The sequence below is a fragment of the Rhamphochromis sp. 'chilingali' genome (assembly GCF_963969265.1).
Source record: "Rhamphochromis sp. 'chilingali' genome assembly, chromosome: 1".
Lineage (NCBI taxonomy): Eukaryota > Metazoa > Chordata > Actinopteri > Cichliformes > Cichlidae > Rhamphochromis > Rhamphochromis sp. 'chilingali'.
Window position 1 is genome coordinate 3,695,239 of NC_137929.1, and position 20,835 is coordinate 3,716,073.

Here is a 20,835-nt window from a genome sequence, read left to right on the forward strand (position 1 = left end):
ATCGGCCATGTGCGTATGAAAACAAAGGCACTGCGCATGCGCGTTTTACTCCCATTCTATCGCGATATTTCATTTTCCTATCGTTGCCTAACATTATACCGGTATTACCGTGAACGGTATAATATGGCCCAGCCCTAGTGTGTATAATGATTTTTTGTTCAGGACATGCTTTGTTTTATAGAGAATAGCAATGGTTTTTGACATTTTTGTTTTCACAATGATAAAGTGAGCTGCTGCTGCTGAACTTGAACAGGTAACAAAGTGATGAGCAGTCAGGCTGCAGGTTTCTACCTGTTCATGTTTCTACAGTAGAATCACTTTGAAGTGTCTTTGTGCTGTTTCATCTTTGATTTGTGTTCATAAACACTCAGAGAAACATCACGTGACCTCATCAGGATCTGTGTTGGTGTGTGGGGCTGTACCTCAGCTTTATGTTGTTACATGCTCATTTGTTCATTTTAACATCAAAGTAATGTTATGAGGAGTAATGAAGTAACGTACTCCATTACTTTTAATCAAAGTGTTCTGTGTAATATGTGTAATAATGACTGTTTTGAGTAATGACCAACACTGATCACAACAAAGAGGAAATGCCTCCAACATGCACAAACATTTGAGCCACAACATGCAGTTAATGTGCACAAATGTCTTTGATATGCTGCTCAGTGATGGTGGTGACTGTCAGAGCAGAGCTACTGAGAATCAATAAGTAATATCAATGATGGGATCAGAATCACTAAATTCTTCTCATCCCTGTCAGTATCATACATGTGCTGTATAATGTGATAAATGTAGAGGTGCTGGCTGTTCTCTCACTCTGCTGTTTAGCTGTAAAGGACGCCTCCCTGCCTTTGTCTCATTCATGACCTTTAATAGTCTCTTCTAACATGCAGAGATCTGTATGATCTGTTTCATAGAGTCTAACCAGCCTGTACAGGTAACAACAACAGTCACTGCATCACTGACACACAAACGTCATCTCTGTCAATAACAACATTCATACATGGAATAAAAACACATCAGTGGATCATTGCTGGAGCTGATGTTTGTGCTCCTGGTGCAAAGGCTCTCAGTTTCCTCCTTGAAATAAGTGTTTACATTGTTGTTATATTGTTGGCCCACCATTGATCATGTGACTCATCACATGATCAATGGTGAGCGTCTCTTTTCCTCTCAGGTTTAAATATCTGGGACTCTCCACCGTTTGGTTTTAGAGCTGAAGAAGCTTCTCAGACGAAACGTCTTCCAGAAACTTAAAGACGTCTCTTTTCTCTCCAAGCTCCTTAGATCACATGACCTGGATGACTGAACCCACAGACATATTGACCTGGTTTCTAGGTAGAGCTGGGCGATAGAATGATAACGATATGTATCGCGATATAACTTTTTCTCGATAGAAAAATTAAACTATCGCGATAGACCTCGCCGCTCTTGTCCTCTTAAAAAAAAAAAAAAAAAAAAAGGTCAGCCAATCCAAACTAAGTAGCGCAGAGCCGAACCAATCACAGCCGCAGCGTCACGTCACGTGACTTGTTACGTACAGCACAAGTGCCAAGCCGCACGTGTGTTTGTTTGGGAAGCAGCCAGCGGGTAATGGAGGAAATGAGTGTGCCGACTAGAAAAATCAACCGAGCGTGACCGAAGAGAAAACAGATGATGGTTCCAATGCCGGAGAGATTGTCGAACGGAAGAGCCATAGAAGCTCCGTAGTGTGAAGGTATTTCGGCTATTTCAAGTCTGACAAAAAACAGAGTAGCGTGCACTGTAAATTGTGCCGAAAGCAAGTCTGGAAATACAATAAACTGGTGCATGCGTCACACTGCGCCACGTTATTGTTTCGGTGAAATGAATTTCTACAATACTGTTAATTCTACTCTCTGCAGTGTTTAAATGCTTACATATACACACAGTTACTGTCCCTCCACACATACGACTCGGTTCTGCTTCTATGCCCCAGCTTTGTTTACTTTTTCCCACCGAGGCTTCTAGACTTCTGATTGGCCAACATTTCTGCACGGTTAGGAATCTAGCGCCACCTGCTGCTTTGGCATGTTCATAGCAGCGTTTTCCTTCATTTCTGCCTTTATGTGTGGACGGGATTATTTTTTAAAAAGAAAACGGAAAATCTCCGTTTTCAAAAATACCCGTGTACGTGTGGACGTAGCCTCAGTCTCTGACTGGAAGCGCTAATTCGTCATTCGGCTTTTGTCAGACTAAAGTAACTGTTAAAACTGTTTGAAAAGCTCAGCTATACAACAAGGAGAGATTGAGAATTTCCTTTTAGTTCTCAGTTTATTTGATATTGACAAAAGTTAGTCAGTTTTGTCTGTTCTTCTGTAAAACAAACTAAGATTTATTTTTAGAATTAATATTTTGTTTCTAAGTGGAATCGACAGTTTAGTCTGTTTTGTTTGTTCTATTTTGAAACTTAAACGCTTTAGCGGCTGCCTTTTGTGTAGTTTGCAATATTTGCCTTTATTTATCTGAAAAAGTCTCATGTTCCTTAAGTACATCTACCCTGTTGAACTTATTATGGGAAATAAATATTTAAATAAAAACAAGCTGCTGATTATTTCACATTTTACTTGTGAGCAACGGCACATTTAAATCTTACAAATATAGTTATTTGGCTTATATCGTGATAGATATCGTTATCGCCTGAAATGAAAAAACATATCGTGATATGAAAAAATCTCATATCGCCCAGCTCTACTTTAAAGGTGATCGTTTAGGACTTCAGCAATAATACAGACAGCAATGTAGTTAGCAGTAAAACAGATTTATTGGGAATTAACTTAAAAAACAAACAAACATCTGTCTCCTATTTTCTGTCACACAGGAAAGAAGCATCAATATCTGATGAGAAGACTTATTTATTTCTTTTTGGGGGTTTTTTCAACAGGAGAAGAATATCTAACAAGTTGATTTGTTCACATCTTAATTTTTAAGTGACATGTGCATTTTGAGTTTATACACTCTGTATATAAGGCGACAGTTTCCTTTTGCAGTATTTTTGTGTGGAGTGTTTTTCTATTTCTTAACAAAAAGGGAACAAAGGTGTTTAAGTTCACCTAGGATGATTTGTCTTAACTTTCACATGGTCTTACTGAGGTGATGTGAATTGAAACATGCATTTTTTTTTGGCGGTGAGGGAGGGATGTGCTGGAAAAGTTTGAAAGGGGACCTTGAAAGTGTTTAAGAAGTGCTTGAATTTGACCCTGAAAAAGGCATATGAACCCTGATCATTATCATTAGCCTGTGTAAGTCCTGAGTGTCCTCCAGTTCAGTGTCTTTGTCAGTCCCACATGTGTCGTTTCTGTTCAGCTGGTCTTCCAGTCAGTCATCCATCTCAGGCTCTGTCATTCTGTCATAAACACCAGCCTTCACCACCTGTGAGGCCTGCGTTTGGGTCCTCTCTTCTCCACATCCACACTGCGATGCTGTGACATATACAGTACATAAAATCAAAATTCACGTTTTATGCAACTAAAGTGTTTCATTATGTAGGCTACAGAACATAATTCAGTTATAGACGATATATGAAACATGTATACTTACTGCATTTGAATCATTTAAACCATATGTGATATAAACACCTGCACGTGTGTTTGAAAAAACAAACGCTTTGATTTTGACACCCCAAGAAAATCTTCCTAGATCTGCACGTGTTCAGAGTAAGAGCCGAATAAACAGCAGCAGAAGCTGATTGATGAACAGCTGAATGACATATCAGCTGTAGCTGCAGCATCTGCACAGAGTTTGATTGGCTAACGCTGATTTGTTTGTTTTTTTAAACAGGACAGCAGAGAGAGAGGAGGAGATGAAGAGTGCAGCAGAGACAGTGAAGAAGAGGTGAGCATCTGACAGAGCAGAGCCAGTTTAAAGGAGCCTCACAAGCTCACACATGACAGCTTCATCAACATGGAGCTCTGAGTGTTTATTAAAGGATCATTGGACGCTCTGACACAGCTGACTGCAGCCTTTAGCTGTGAGCACACAGTGTCTCACATTTACATTCACTTCCCTGTCAAACTCAGTAACTTTAAACAGCTGCTGTTATCAGGTGAAGATAGCAAAGCTTTCAGGGCTGAGCCCCAGTGTTTCAGGATAATGGCCCCAGAGACCACAGTCACATATGTGGGGAAGGATTTTAAGTTTAAAACTTCCTTTAAGCACTAACAGCAGAGACGCACAAAGTCGCAGACAGGGAACAAAGTATTTTAGGTTTGTATTGTCAGATTATTTAATCATTATACTGAACAAATATGTGAAAAAGTAAAAACCTCTATTATGATGAGGTTATCACTACATTCACATGTCGTCGATGTGTTCTTTCACATAGATCAGTTTCAGTGTTTGTGGCCCGTACACTAAACCATGACACAAATTCATATGATGTGACACCCAGACTGTGTTCACTGTTTCTTTTGGTAAAATCATCTTCTCGTGTTTTTATAGAAAGATGATGGAAGAACCTAAAGAACAGCCAGCCAAAGCAGCTCCATCAGCAGGTAGGAGATCAGTGCTTTGTATGATGAGACGTATGGATGTATAGACTTCAGGCAGATTCTTTTTTGTAACTGTGACAAGTACATGAAATTCACGAGTTGTAACCTGTCCTAATCTTTGCCTTAATCTTTCTGTGGGACATTAATATAACATGAGAACTTCCAGTCTAAGGAGTTTGGCAGAGAAACAACTGGACTTTTTTGTACTTTGAACCCACATATGAGGTTAAAACGATGCCACCTTAAAATGAAACTGAAGAAATATTGAAACTGAAACAAATGTATTGAAAGTGAAATGATAGTGAAAAAACATAAATATAGAAATTTAAAGAAAAAACTCACTGTTCATGTGGTTTTCACACTTACATCGTTTTTTTTCCACGTACAGTTATTTTTTCAGCTTCAATTAGTTGGCACTGCTTCGGCATCTGAGGGTGCGCTTGAGGGGCGGGGCTTCAGAGCCACATATATGAGCCACATATGTTTGCGCACATTATATTGCTGACCAGTGACTGTAGAAATCATGGACGACCTAATATCTGCAGCAGCCGCAGTCATGAAGAAACTTGCGTATCTCTGAACGGCACATAGAGCGGGGACGCTGAGAGGAGGTCCAGCGTTTACCGACTGTTTCAAACTGACAGACTCAGGTGTTCTTCAGTGTCTGCCTGACAGAAGGACCTGAGAGCCGCCACAATATTTTTGGTAAGTGAAAGGTGTTTGTAAGCTAATCTGTAGCTAACATCCTTAGCTAGCTAGCTAAGATGGGCACTCGGCTATCGGCAAAACTTGTTTTGTAAAGTTTGTTTAGCTAACCCGTGCAGGTGAACGAAATGAACAGAAACGCACCGGGCTGCTCAGTCAGTAACTAACCACAGTTACTGTACTTTTATTATGAGTATTACACTGTAAGAGCAACAGGCTGCACTCTGCTGCAGCTCCTGTGCAGAGCTGATTATTCAATATGTGCAAACAGCAGCATGTTTTCACTCTTTTGCCACATCTGTAAGGATATTAACACATATTTTAAAAAAGGCTTGCACTTCAGTAACCCCTCATTAATCATTAATTACAGATTAAATAGCAAAGCCTAATATTTATGTACTCAAACCAAATACTTCTGCTTGGCAGCTTAAGTTAAAATGTGTGTTTCATTTTTCCTCGGATTACATTTTTAGCACTGACTCTGTGTATTGTTTTTACTAAGTTTGTTTCAAATATTCAGGTTAAATAAAACAGTCTGAATCATTCTTATTGAGGTAAGTTCACAAAGTTACACGTGCAGTACAGCTTACATCCTTTGAGAGGGAAAAAAGCATTAATATTTGTTATGATACCTCTGTATGTTGGTGACCACGGTGCAGCAGCAGACTGAACCAGGACTGAAACCTGCTCCGTCTGCTCATGTATGCAGATTCACATTCACAAAGCACCAACAACTCAAAGGTTAACATTATATTGGAAAATCTGTTGGTATATACGGCTTTAAGAAATAAACAGCTCGTATGTGAGCAGAGCTGAAGAACTAAAGAAATGTAAGAGAAGAACTTCAGATCCTGGGTGTGTGAGGACAGAAGGATCAGCTCTATTTCAGATTTGAGATAAACTTTATATTTCAGTTTGTGATGGTTCAGTTCTCTTTGTGATTACAGGAGCTGCCCTCAGATTCAGACCTCAACACCACCCAGTGACAGCAGACAGATCATCCAACATGTTCACATGTTAACTGCAGAATGAACTGATGCAAACAGTGCAAAGGTTAAAGCACCACATGTGCTGTAGTGAAAGCTGCAGCTGTTTTATTGATAAAAACAAAGTCAAAAGGATTAATCACCCCTGTATCATATGAATGTTGGGTTTTTCTCTGTATCTGTTATTGTACGATCTACTGTACAATATAAAGCACCTTCAGGTGACTGTTGTTGTGATTTGGCGCTATATGAATAAAATTGAATTAAATTGAAATGTAACTGTGTCACTATATATCAGCATTAACAGGACCTCAGCTTGGTGTTTCACAAAGCTGCTGATCTCAGACCTGCACAGCTTCCGTTTTAAACACTGAATGTACTCAGCTGCATGAAGAGCACGTTTGAGTTTCTCTGACACAATTAAATAAAAACTGATGAAGGTCAAAGGTCGTCACTTGTATGTCGAACTACAGACTTGTCATCTGGAATTCTTTCACAGTTTTTTATTTTTGCCAATAGTGTGTTATTTACCATAAAGTGATTCAGAGTCATTTATACCAGAGTAACCAGAGAGGATAATATATTTTTAAGTATATAACTATCCACAGGACTGAATATAATATCTCTGATGTGGACTGATGTGGTCCACTTTTTTGGTCTTAGTGAGGACTCGAGCAGCAGAGTTCTGAATGAGCTGTAGTTGTCTGACTGATTTTTTAGGTAGACCTGTAAAGATGCTGTTACAGTAATCAAGCCTACTAAAGATGAATGCATGGACTAGTTTTTCCAGGTCCTGTTGAGACATCAGATCTTTTATCCTTGAAATATTCTTGAGGTGATAGTAAGCTGACTTTGTTATTGTCTTAATGTGTTTTTCTAAGTTTAGGTCTGCATCCATCACTACACCCAAATTTCTCGCCTGGTTTGTGGTTTTTAGATGTATAGATTGAAGTTCTCTGGTGACCTGTAATCGTTTTTCTTTGGCGCCAAAGACTATTACCTCAGTTTTGTTTTTGTTTAGCTGGAGAAAATTGTACGGGGCCTTGGTCTCCTGGTGACATTGTGATATATATTTGTGTGTCATCTGCATAGCTACGACAGTTTATTTTGTTGTTCTTTATAATCTGTGCCAGTGGGAGCATGTAAATGTTAAACAGAAAGGGTCCCAAGATGGAACCTTGGGGAACTCCACATGTGATACTTGTCTGCTCAGATGTGAAGTTACCTATTGATACAAAGTATTTCCTGTTTTCTAAGTATGTTTTGAACCAGTTTAGTACAGTTCCTGAAAGACCTGCCCAGTTCTCCAGTCGTTTGAGTAATATGTTGTGGTCAACTGTATCAAATGCTGCACTGAGATCCAGTAAAACTAGGACTGACATTTTTCCACTGTCTGTATTCAGACATATGTCATTAAACACTTTGGTCAGAGCGGTTTCAGTGCTGTGGTTCTGTCTAAAACCTGACTGGAAGGCATCGTAGCAGTTATTCTGTTTTAAGAAGTAACTGAGCTGTTGAGAAACTGCTTTTTCAATGATCTTACTTAAAAACGGGAGATTTGAGATCGGCCTGTAGTTGTTCATTTGTGTCTTGTCAAGATTGTCCTTTTTCAGTATAGGTTTGATTACAGCAGTTTTTAGTGATTCTGGAAACACACCTGATAATAAAGAAAAGTTGACGATCTGTAATAGGTCTGACTCTAAAGTCTTTGAGACCTTTTTGAAAAAACTTGTTGGCAGGACATCTAAACAGCAGGAGGAGGAGTTCAGTTGACCTAAGATGTCCTCCAGGTCTTTGCTGTTAATAGGTTGAAACTGTTTCATGGTGTTTAAACAGTTTTTTGGTGGACACAGTACATATCCTGGATCTGCTGTTGATGTACCAATTGCTTGTCTAATTTTTTGGATTTTTTCTGTGAAGAATTTGGCAAAGTCATTGCAGGCCATGGTCGAATGAAGTTCAGCTGCCACTGACACAGGAGGGTTTGTTAGCCTGTCAACTGTAGAAAATAAGACCCGAGCATTATGGCTGTTTTTAGTGATGATGTCAGAGAAGTAGGACCTCCTTGCATTCCTCAGTTGTAAATTATAATTGTGAAGTTTCTCTTTATAAATGTCATAATGAACCTGGAGGTTTGTTTTTCTCCATCTGCGCTCAGCTTTCCTACACTCTCTTTTTTCATTTTTCACCAGTGTGGAGTTTCTCCATGGAGACTTTTTCCTTCCAGAGATAACCTTCACCTTAATGGGAGCAATAGTGTCCATTACATTTAACATGTTAGCATTGAAGCTATTGACGAGCTCATTGACTGACCCTCTGGACAGGTCAGGTGTTAATGGGAAGACCCGGTTAAAAATTGCACTACTGTGTTCAGTTATACACCGTTTTGTGATCACTGTTGTTGATATATTTGTGTGGGCTGAGATTTTACTTTCAAAGAAAACACAGTAATGATCAGACAGGCCCACATCAGACACAGTAACCTTTGAAATGCTCAGGCCTTTGGAGATCAGTAGGTCAAGAGTGTGTCCTCTATTATGTGTGGCCTCTGTTACATGCTGAGTCAGCCCAAAGTTGCCCAGAGTGTTACTCAGGTCTTTAGTCCCTTTGTCCTGAGGGTTGTCCACATGAATGTTAAAATCCCCAACAATAATTACACAGTCAAAATCAACACAGATCACAGACAGCAGTTCACTGAGGTCATTAAAAAAGTCTGTGCAGTATTTGGGAGGCCTGTAAACATTAAGAAACACAACTTTGGATGGGGCCTTCAGCTGTAAAGCCACATATTCAAAAGACTGAAAACTTCCAGGAGATAGCTGCTTACATTGAAATGATTCATTAAATAAGACAGCAACCCCTCCTCCTCTCCTGCTCACCCTGGCCTCACTGATAAAACTGTAGTTAGGAGGGGTCGTCTCGATGAGAACAGCTCCACTGTTACTTTGGTCCAACCAAGTTTCAGTTAAAAACATAAAATCAAGGCTGTGCTCAGTGATTAAATCATTAATTAAAAATGTTTTCCCAGCTAAAGATCTAACGTTTAATAAAGCCAACTTAAGTGTTTTAGAGGTATTACTTGTCCCCTCGTGTTTGGGAGCAGTCTGTGGCACACAAGGTATGTTTACTATGTTTAAAGATCTTTTAGAGTGCAGCTCTCTGTGTTTTGACCAGGCCACATGTCTCCTTCTGTCACCTAAAAGTACAGAGATTTTAAAACCTTCTAGTAAACAGGGTCCCAGCTTCTCCTGGGAAAAGTCACCACTGCCATAATCCTCGCAGCCCGGACCCTAAACACATCAGACTGTGGAGACAGAGCGTGAAGGTGGTAAGGAGGAACTAAGGGGGGCGAGGCTGGGCAATGTGACTTCGATTGCTCTGATGAGGGCGGGGCTCGATGGCGAACCTTTGGCCGCTCTGGTGGGGGGTTTATGGGGGACAAAAAGGGATTGGGCCGGGGGGTAGATCTGAGCCCAGCATTGACTCGCTCCATCATCTCCTCAGTGAATTTCAGGTGTGGGGAGGAGGGAGAAAGGGAGGGGGAGGAGGGTGATGGCCTGTCAGGGGTTTGGGGGACTGGGGAAGGTCGTGGTCCCTGGTCCTGGTCGTTGGTGTTGTTGAGAGAGTTGGAGGCAAATAGGGACCCCTCTTCTTGCCTCAGATGTCTCTCCTTTCTGAGGCTCTTCCCGGGTGGGGGCAGATGGAGCTCCTCCTCAAGGTTTCTGCTGGGCTTTGTCTGTTCTTGGAGTACTGTTTGTTCCTCTTTATGAGATAACTCCTCGTTTATCTCAGCCTTGGCACCAAGCACATATGGATGACGTATGGAATAAAACAAGTTGGAGGTGAACAGTTTCACCCCTGACTTGTTAAAATTAAATCCATTTGCTTTAAACAGATGCCTGCGTTCCCAAAAAATATTAAAGTTGTTGATAAAATGCACCGAGTGGTCAGTACATGCTGATATAAGCCATTTATTTAGTGTAAACAACCTGCTGAATCTCTCGTCTCCTCCTCTGACCGGCGGTACAGGTCCACTGATGAATACAGCTGCATTCAGAGAGTTTACAGTATTTAATAATCCAGTAAAGTCCCGTTTCAGAACCTCCGACTGTTGTTTGGACACATCGTTTGACCCTGTATGCAGAACAATGTTTGTCACAGTTGGATATTCATCTGCAATTTGAAGAATTCTCTCCTTCAGGTTGTTGACCATATCGTTAGGAAAGCAGAGGACTTTAGTGTTCTTACCGCACATCCTTTGTACATCCTTTACGGCAGAGTCACCCACAATCAGAGTTTCAGGCCTAGCCTTTAGCTTTCCCTGTGGTCTTTTACTTTTCAACAGATTTTCAGACCTTACTTTGCTGCTTTTAGATGGATGGTTGTCCGATATAGATCCAGGGTCCTTTGATAGTGGAGCAAATCTGTTGTGCAGTTTCACATTCAGTTGTTTTGGAGGTTTGTTGTTAACCTTCCTATTCACGGTTGTCCAGTCCTGTTTCCTCTCGTATACAGGGGTAGAAGAGCTTCTCTGTCTCGTAGGAAGTGAAGGCCAGTCGGTTTCAGAGATTTCAGCTCGCTGTGCTCTGCCCGTGATACGTCCTCCGCCTTCCAGGAGACATGATTTATGTCTTGGTTTTGCACCAAGACAGTCCAAGGGGGGATTATCACTTGAGGATTTATAATAATGCACAGTCTACTTTCTTGGTCATGTTATCTGTGCTCCTTAGCTGTGTACTAGCTTGCTCATCGCCATTGTTTTGAATCAAAGGCAAGGTTGTTTCATTTCCACACAGTCCATTTACCTCCACGTTTACTTCTAAGCGATGAATTTTTGTCTCCAGTACTGCAATCTTCTGCAGGAGGCTGTGGTAGTCATCTGTGGAGAGGGAAGGCATCTTGTTGCTAGTTAGCCTAGCGGTTAGCACCTTTCCAGGCTATTGGGGCTGTTCGGTGCCCAGACACTGTAATCAGGCTTCAGCTGTGTCTAGGCCACAGACACACGGAGCGCTGAGGATAAGGTAACTATAAAAATGTTGCTGTTTCTGTTAAGAACACTTTAGTCCTAATGATCTATAAGTGTCCAGAAACTATCGCAGGTAAGCTCATACGGAAAAAAGGGAAAAAATCAGCATAAAAATCAATAAAAGAAGAAAAGCATTTAAGGAGCAAACAGATGACGCGTCCACACTCGCAAAAGATACCATTGGGTAAAAGCAGCACAAAAGAGAAGCTATGTCTTCAGTGAGAGCCAAAACAAACCAACTTTTCAGCGTGAAACAACTCAGTTCATGTAACCTGAGGAAACTGTAAGTTTTCTCTAAATATCTTTTAGCTGTGGTTAGCTGGATGTCAGTCTTATGTTACAGACGCTGTGTCGAGCTTGAGCTGCGAGTCATATTTTCGGCGCTACATTGTAGTGAGATAAGTTTGTGGGTATTTTGTGCAGCTTCAGCTGTCCTTTTAACTGCTCGCTGGTTAGCTAGCGTGAGCTATAAGCTAACAGCTAGCATGGTTAATGACGCTAGAGTTCCACGCACATGCAAACAGCTTGTCTCTACTGCTTTAACTGTTAAAACAGAAGGCAATACTACGCGTGACAGGGTTTATTATGTGAAACAGCAGCTTGTTTAGTTTAAACAGTCTGCATTAAGCTGGGCAAACACTGTGCGATTTTTTTTTTTCAGTCGCGTTATTCAGCTCCTGCTCAAACTGTACAATTAAATCGCAGAGGTTAGAAGTTCATAGGTCACGATGCAGGGTCTCACACTATATGGCCTGATGCTCTGATGCGACCCGAGTGCTCAAACTGTGCATTCATAACATGAAGCTTATCATACAAAATCTGTCCCTCGCTCTCCCTCTCTCTGTCTTACAGACACACACACCATCAACTTTGCTAAATTACTAATGAAAAACATTGACCAGGCAGCTGTGATTGAGTAGCAATGTCCATCCAACTCTTTTCATGGTTGTTGTAGTCATAATAATTTTGTGAGGCCACATTGAAAAGTGTTGGATACAGAAGCGTAGTACGGAAGCGTAGAGCCGCCACCCAGGCAAAAGAAAAATAGAGCTATGTCACATTATAACGTGAAAAGTTTATTATTATAGTATACTATTGTTCTAACAATATTAGATATAGTTCTAACAATATACTTTTCATGTTTGTACAATATACTATCATTTAGGTACAATATACCTATTACAATATACATAATTCTCACGTTCGTACTTGCACTCGTTCTTATTTTAAACTTAATCTGGAATGCAGGATATGAATGACAAGATTTTGTTTTTCATATTTTTCATTATTTTTCAGTTTCAATTTTTTCTTCGGTTTCATTTTAAGCTGGCATCATTTTAACCCTACACACCCTAAAATTTAGTATTTGTTGATGAGATGTTGAAGTGTTAATTGAACAAAGTTAAAATACAGTGGAACCCCGACTTACGAAATTAATCCGTTCCCGAGGGTCTTTCGTAAGTCGAAAATTTTCTTAAGTCGAAACAGCCATTGCACCTTTTGAGTGAGATGATGCTGAACGATAGGCTAATTGCTAACTAGAACAACAATATGTCGTTCAAGTGGAACAGCGAAGCACGAGTACGGAAGCAAAGGGGTTGTCACATGATTCGAAGGCCTTGTGGGCATTGTAGGCTCAGCCAATCAGAGCCAGCGGATTTCGTTACACCGGCATTTTGCCGTACCATTGGCAGAAATATTGCCGTTCATTGCCTTCGTAACTTGAATTTTTTGTTAAATGGGGTATTCGTAAGTCGGGGTTCCACTGTATTTTTCACATGATTTCGACTGAGAAGCATGTTTATGTCTCTTTCTTCTTCCTGTAGAGGAGGAGCTTGCCAGGGTACGGTCAGCCTTTGTCTGGAGGGTAACAATAGAAATCCTTAAACTGCTCCTTGAGGCCCTTGTAAGTGATGGTATCTTAAATAAGTTGGAGGAAGAATCGATACTGGAGGGGAACCCACTCAGAGCAGACAAGGCACGCAGCTTGATCGACACAGTGAGGAAAAAAGGAGACAAAGCATGCAAGATAACAATCAAGCATCTTCAGATCAAAGATCCTTCTCTTTTCTCTCAGCTGCGTTTGAACTCTGATCCATCTGCTCAACAAGGTGAGGTCATGCATCAGATACCATGAATAAAAATGGTCACCTTGCAGTTTGTTGAGATGTGAAAGTGAAACCTCAGAATTCATTGTAAGAAAAAGGAGAGGGCAAGAACGTCATTCTACGACGAATGTTTGGATTTGTTACATGCCTGCAAATGTATTTTCTAAACTACATGGAGGAATTTTGATGATCGTCATAAACGTGTGAAACTACTTAGATCTAATGTGAGCTGTATTTAATTAAAGTGTTCTTTACTTTTAAAAACCATGCAAACTGATTGCCTTAAAAAAGAAAAGTCAGAGTGTTTCTCTAACAAGAGGACACTCTTTAAGCATCGGTCATTTGACTTAAATGTTTAATGAAAAAAATGCCACATTTACATATAATAAAGCAAATTGTGGCCAGAAAGGGTTTACATTATCTTTTGCCATTGTAAATTACGACAAGAATTAAATGTGAATTACTGAATCTCTCTCAGATGCTTCTTTAAATAACATAGCAGTGGGGAACATTATGACACTTCAATGTTGTTATTTTTGGTTACAAAGTTTGGAGAAGAGGCACAGAAAGCAGAAACCTGTTTAGCCTGCACATGTTGGCATCAGGTACATATGAAAAGCTGCAAAGCAATGCAGATGTGGAGGTTCAAAACATTTAACGTGGCTTTTTTCAGGAAATACATTTAGGAATTCCTGAAGCCCCTTTTTGATTTCTGGTAGAATGAGTATATTAAAAACTTGATAGGTTAAATAAAGGCCAAAGTACATCACATAGCTCCTTCAGACCAGATTTGTATTTTTCCTTCTTTTTTTCCTTTTTTTGATTCAGATGCTCTTCAGAAGTGTCAGCCTAAACTCAAGTCTCTCTTAAAGAAGAAGTTCCAGTGTGTGTTTGAGGGCATCGCTAAAGCAGGAAACCCAACCCTTCTGAATCAGATCTACACAGAGCTCTACATCACAGAGGGAGGGACTGCAGAGGTCAATGATGAACATGAGGTCAGACAGATTGAAACAGCATCCAGGAAACCACACAGACCTGAAACAACAATCAGACATGAAGACATCTTTAAAGACTCACCCAAAAGACAGGACCTGATCAGAACAGTGCTGACAAAGGGAGTGGCTGGCATTGGGAAAACAGTCTTAACACAGAAATACAGCCTGGACTGGGCTGAAGACAAAGCCAACCAGGACATCCAGTTCATATTTCCATTCACTTTCAGAGAGCTGAATGTGCTGAAAGAGGAAAAGTTCAGCTTGGTGGGACTTGTTCATCACTTCTTTACTGAAACCAAAGAAGCAGGAATCTGCAGCTTTGAAGACTTCCAGGTTGTGTTCATCTTTGATGGTCTGGATGAGTGTCGAGGTCCTCTGGACTTCAACAACACTAAGAGTGTGACTGATATTACGATGCCCACCACAGTTGATGTACTTCTCACAAGCCTGATCAGGGGGACGCTTCTTCCCTATGCTCACGTCTGGATAACCACACGACCTGCAGCAGCAGACCAGATCCCCCCTGAGTATGTTCACAGGGTGACAGAGGTCAGGGGGTTCACTGACCCACAGAAGGAGGAGTACTTCAGGAACCGATTCAGAGATGAGGAGCAGGCCAGCAGGATCATCTCCCACATCAAGAAAGCTCGAAGCCTCCACATCATGTGCCACATCCCAGTCTTCTGCTGGATCACTGCTACAGTTCTGGAGGATGTGCTGGAAACCAGAGAGGGAGGACAGCTGCCCAACACCCTGACTGAGATGTACATCCACTTCCTGGTGGTTCAGGCCAAAGTGAAGAAGGTCAAGTATAATAGAGGACGTGCAACAGATCCACACTGGAGTCCAGAGAGCAGGAAGATGATTGAGTCTCTGGGAAAACTGGCTTTTGATCAGCTGCAGAAAGGAAACCTGATCTTCTATGAATCAGACCTGACAGAGTGTGGCATCGATATCAGAGCAGCCTCAGTGTACTCAGGAGTGTTCACACAGATCTTTAAAGAGGAGAGAGGACTGTACCAGGACAAGGTGTTCTGCTTCATCCATCTGAGTGTTCAGGAGTTTCTGGCTGCTCTTCATGTCCATCTGACCTTCATCAACTCTGGACTCAATCTGCTGGAAAAACAACAAACAAGAGGCTCTTGGTGGCCTTTCCAGTTTATGCTGTGGTTTAAACCATCTCTCCACCAGAGTGCTGTGAACAAGGCCTTACAGAGTCCAAATGGACACCTGGACTTGTTCCTCCGCTTCCTCCTGGGTCTTTCACTGCAGACCAATCAGGCTCTCCTACGAGGTCTGCTGACACAGACAGGAAGTAGCTCACAGACCAATCAGGAAACAGTCCAGTACATCAAGTGGAAGCTCAGTGAGAATCTGTCTGCAGAGAAAAGCATCAATCTGATCCACTGTCTGAATGAACTGGATGATCGTTCTCTAGTGGAGGAGATCCAACAGTCCCTGAGATCAGGAAGTCTCTCCACAGGTAAACTGTCTCCTGCTCAGTGGTCAGCTCTGGTCTTCATCTTACTGTCATCAGAAGAAGATCTGGATGTGTTTGACCTGAAGAAATACTCTGCTTCAGAGGAGGCTCTTCTGAGGCTGCTGCCAGTGGTCAAAGCCTCCAACAAAGCTCTGTAAGTAAACATGAACTCATCGCTTCATTCTTAAAATCATGGGAAATAAATCAGAGGTGCTCAGTTCAAAGAATACTACCACTTTAGAAAAATTAAAAAATAGTCACTAAAATAGTCATGATACTTTAAATATTTCTCTCCAGCAGGACATGTCAGCATTTCTGAAATATTTTTGTCTTCAACTCGAATCAAAGCACAATCCAGATCCAGCCTATAAGAACATGAGCTCTGATCCTTCAGCCCCTCTGACAGGTTTATTATCCTCAAGTTGTTCACTTGTCTCCAACAACCAGGAGTCTAGCTCTGTTTTTTAAAGCAAATACTTGAGCTACCAGACTGCACCTACATCGTTTTCAGATGTTCTTATTTTAAGGTCTGGTTTGTGTCTCATCTTTATTGCAATCCCCCATGTCTCTCTGTTTTTCAAATATAAATCTGTTACCTCGGTGTGGCCAGAACAACATGGTGAACCCAAAATACAGACAAAGGTGAAGGAACTGAATATTACTAGACGTGAAGGCTTTATTTACACACAGGAACTTGACACTTGGAATTTTTTAACATGAACTGTGAACTATGGCGGAAGTCAAGCACTTGAAGCTGTGAGCATGAAGTGGGCTCTGTGGTAGGTTTCCAGAAATGGGTCTTGGTTGATGGTAATCTGAGTCACTGTAACAGAGGTAGAGCAGCATCAGAAAGATCACTGGTGGAGGTTACAGTAAGTGAACGAGGTTATCTTCAATGTCTTATTTGGGGTTTCTGTAGCTCAGGAGGTAAAGCTGGTCTGATCTGACCTACTGATCAGAAGGTTGGTGGTTCGATCCCTGGCTCCTCCAGTCTGCATGTCAAGTATCCTTGGGCAAGATACTAACCCCAACTTGCTCTCCGATGCATCCATCAGAGTATGAATGTGCGTGAATGTACTTAGAAAGCACTAAGTTCAGATAAAGTGTTTGTGAGAATGGGTGTGATTGGGTGGATGTGGCATGTTGTATAGAGCGCTTTGAGTACTCCGGGAGAGTAGAAAAACGCTATATAAGAATCAGTCCATTTACCATTTACTTGTCAGCAGTCGGAAAGCAACTTGGGGAAGGCAGGTGGTGAGGTCTGGGTGAGTACTTGTTAGCTTTGAATCCAGGCAAAGTGGTCCAGTAAGTCTAAGAGACGAAAGGCATTAATGTGGCTGTGAGTGAATCAAGAAGACCAGCATCCAGGAAAATGTGACTGAACTGCAAGGGTGAGTAGATGATCCGAGGATTAGGAGGTTAGGAGAGTTATTGGGAGTGCTGATGTTATATTCAGCCTAGTAGATTACTGTCAGGTGTGGACAATGGACAGGCTGACCAGGCTTCACCCAAAGGCAGAAACCAGAGTCTAGTGGGAAACCACCGCCGCTCACACAGACCATGACAGCAGCATGACCCCCCCCCCCCAAAGCATTCTCTTTCACTTGGCATCATTTACCTCTCCCTGCTCCAATTTCTGATGTGTCCACCTTTGCAATGATAACTGTGATCAGGGTGAACCAAAAAGGTGCCGTGGTGAACAGATACTTAAGTTTGGTGAATGCAGTTTCAGCTTTGGGGGACCAGATGCATGCTGAGACTTGAGTGGTGCAGCTACCTGACTATAGTTTAAAATGAACAGTCTATAAAAATTTGCTATTCCCAAAACCCATTGGAGATGCTTCTTGAATCTACAATGGGTACAAGGGGTAGGCCACTCTGTTAAAGCTTTCACATTTGCCAGATCAGTCTTCACCTGCCCCCGTGCCAAAATGTAACCGAAAAAAGTTATTGATGAGGAATGGAATTCACACTTTTTTGCTTTGACATAAGGTTTATTCTCCAGCAAACGTTGGAAAAATAGCATGGACATGAGACTGATGTTCCTCGCAGGTTTTGGGAAAAATGAGGATATCATCCAGATACACCAATACGAACCTGTCAAGGAATTCCCGGAGGACATCGTTAACTAATCTTGAAACATTGCGGGAGCATTAGTTAACCCAGGCGGCATGACCAAATACTCGTAGTCCCCCAATGGCATGTTTAAAACGGTCTTCCACTTGTCTCCCTGATTGATCTGGAAAAAGTGGTAAGCGTTGCGGAGGTGGGGTTTTGTAAACCCTGTGGCGCTGTGAAATGGCCTGAAAGCAGAGCTAATGAGGTAATAGGTACTTATTCTTGATGGTAATATCACTGAGGCCCCTGAAGTAAATGCATGGCCAGAGAGAGCCATCCTTTTTCCCCACAAAAAAGAAGTTCCAACTTGAGATGACAATCGTTGGATTATGCCTGCACCGAGGGATTCCTTAATGTACTTTTCCATAGCCGCACACTCAGGTCTAAGCAGGTTATACAGCCAGCTAGAAGGCCGGGTGGAGCCAGAGAGTAGTTCTATGGTGCTGTCCTGTGGTTTGTGAGGTGGCAGTGAAAGCGCTTTACTTTTGCTAAATACTTCCTGAAGATCATGACATTTGGTGGGGACAGAGGAGAGATCTAAAACAGTCTCAGTGTTGGTTGATGGTTCCACAGGTTCCGGTGGACGGGCAGAAACAAGGCAATTTGAATGACAGAACAGACTCTAACTGATTACCCTCTGACCTGACCAGTCTAAGTGGGGGTTATGTAATTCTAGCCAAGGAAACCCGAGTATGAGTGGTTTGTGAGGTGCATGAAAAGCAAAAAAGGTAAGTGTTTTCTTGTGATTGCCAGGGGTGACAGGCTCTGTGCGCTGAGTTATGTGAGGGGACACTCGGTTATTTAATGACTTAGTGGGAATGGGCGGATTAAGGGGGCATAGAGGGATGTTTAACTGTCTCGCTAACTCAGACTCCATGAGGTTCTAATTGAACAAGAGCCTGAAAGGTCTGGTTAACTAGAACAGAGAGTTGGAGTTGCAATCTGGGTTTTTATGTTTGTGTGAGTATCCTCCACCCTTATCCCTGAACTTTCCAGTGGGCAGACCCTGGTGTGGAATCGAAAACAGACAGGTTCATCACGAGAAGCAAGCTGATCTTTCATGGTTTGATTTAATGACTGAAAAACATACAGCGGACGGTGGTTAGCACTGTTGCCGCACAGTGAGAAGGTCCTGAGCAAAAGTCTTTACAAACTCAACCAGGAAATCATCATGCGAGCAGAAAGAAAGAGGATGAGCAGATAGGTAAGCAAGAGAAACCCGCCAGCGTCCCAGGTTTCCAGAGAAGGTTCAGGTTCTAGGTACCTGAAATGGGATGTAATTCAATTCAATTCAATTTTATTTATATAGCGCCAAATCACAACAGTCACCTCAATGCGCTTTATATTGTACAGTAGATCATACAGTAATAGATACAGAGAAAAACCCAACATTCATATGACCCCCTATGAGCAAACACTTTGGCGACAGTGGGAAGGAAAAACTCCCTTTTAACAGGAAGAAATTTTTGGTGTCAAAGTCAAAGCACAGATCCACCCAGTCTCTGTATTTCAGCTTATTTCCTTTATACACACATTTAACAGGAACAGTTTCAGACAGCTAGTGTTTACCTGACATTACCTGCGTACCTCACAGTTTGCAGGTAATGGGCATAATAATTACTGAACAGAGACATCCTGCTGTGAACTTTGTTGCTGTGGATCTAAAATGTAAAAATACATCTGAGAAGATTTCTAATCATGATTTTATGAGCCCCCAAAGTTTGATTCTGTTCATCTGGACGTAGCGCTCTCAGCGGGAGAAACATTTTGTCACTCATCAAGATGACTTCTTCAGGCTCAGCTGACTGCAGCTTTCCCCAATCTTATAAAGAGTACATCTGCATAATGACTCAAACCTAATGGTCAAGGAACTGACCTCCCAGCCTTATTGTTCCTTCAGTGGGCTGGTTTCAGTCATTATGCAAATGTACTTTTTATAGGGTTGGAAACCAGAAGTCAGCTGAGACTGACGAAGTCACCTGGATGAGTGACGAAATGTTTCTCCCACTGAAAGCGCTACGTCCAGATGAACAGAATCAACTTTTGGGATTTACTAACCTGGATGATTGAGCATGGATCAAGACGGGTTTTTATGAGGTATACAGTTTCTTATAATTTCTAAACCAGAAGGTTGAGGAGATGGAGCTCATGATAACTGGCTACTGCCTTTCAGCGTGCTTTATGAAATCATCCAATCAAAATAAAGTTGGCCTTTAGGGAGAGCTGGGCTTTAAAGGGGAATGAGCCAAAGCAGCTTTTAGACAGAAAATGAAATGAGAGTCCAGGATGTGATACATTATTTATAACTACATTTACAGTAATCACACATATTAGAATTAATAAAGTGACCAGCAGTACTGTAGTAAGTGTAATACTGCAGTACTCACAGGCCTGTGCCAGCAGACACTGAACTACTGTCACTAAATCAACCTGGTCTTCACTGGTTTCCATTTACATACATTGGAATAATTGTGTTTAATTTGAAATATTTTTCTTCTGTTACACTTAAATTCTTGAACATTTTTTATTTAATTGTGCATTGTAGTGTACTCATTTGTACACATTTGATTACTTAGATTCAACATATAAAGAGATTTTATTTGATAATAAATATTATTGTCTTGTTGTTCTTGTAATTTTTTTCAGGCTGAGCAGCTGTAACCTGTCAGAGAAAGGCTGTACAGATTTGTTGTCAGTGGTCAGCTCCCAGTCCTGTAGTCTGAGAGAGCTGGACTTGAGTACCGACAGCCTGAAGGCTTCAGCAGTAAAGCTTCTGTCTGCTGCAGTGGAGAGTCCACACGCCAAACTGAATATTCTGAGGTCTGACCGATTTGTATTCTTTTTTCTTTTGTTTGTTTATTTTGTTTTGTTTTTAACTGAGAAAATAAATCCAGCAATTTAAACAGTAG

The 20,835-nt window shown here is 41.4% G+C and overlaps 1 protein-coding gene across 1 annotated transcript in view; it reads left to right on the top strand.

Annotated features, from left to right (window-relative positions):
• The window catches only part of LOC308399225 (protein NLRC3-like), a 63,518-nt gene that overhangs the window by 5,156 nt on the left and 37,527 nt on the right, over window positions 1–20,835 (top strand). Inside the window, exons 2-6 of the mRNA XM_080886351.1 lie at window positions 3,799–3,852; window positions 4,459–4,511; window positions 13,052–13,336; window positions 14,162–15,962; window positions 20,573–20,746. Of these exons, the coding sequence (XP_080742477.1) occupies window positions 3,821–3,852; window positions 4,459–4,511; window positions 13,052–13,336; window positions 14,162–15,962; window positions 20,573–20,746 (2,345 nt within the window). The 5' untranslated portion in view covers window positions 3,799–3,820. The remainder of the gene's footprint in view (window positions 1–3,798; window positions 3,853–4,458; window positions 4,512–13,051; window positions 13,337–14,161; window positions 15,963–20,572; window positions 20,747–20,835) is intronic.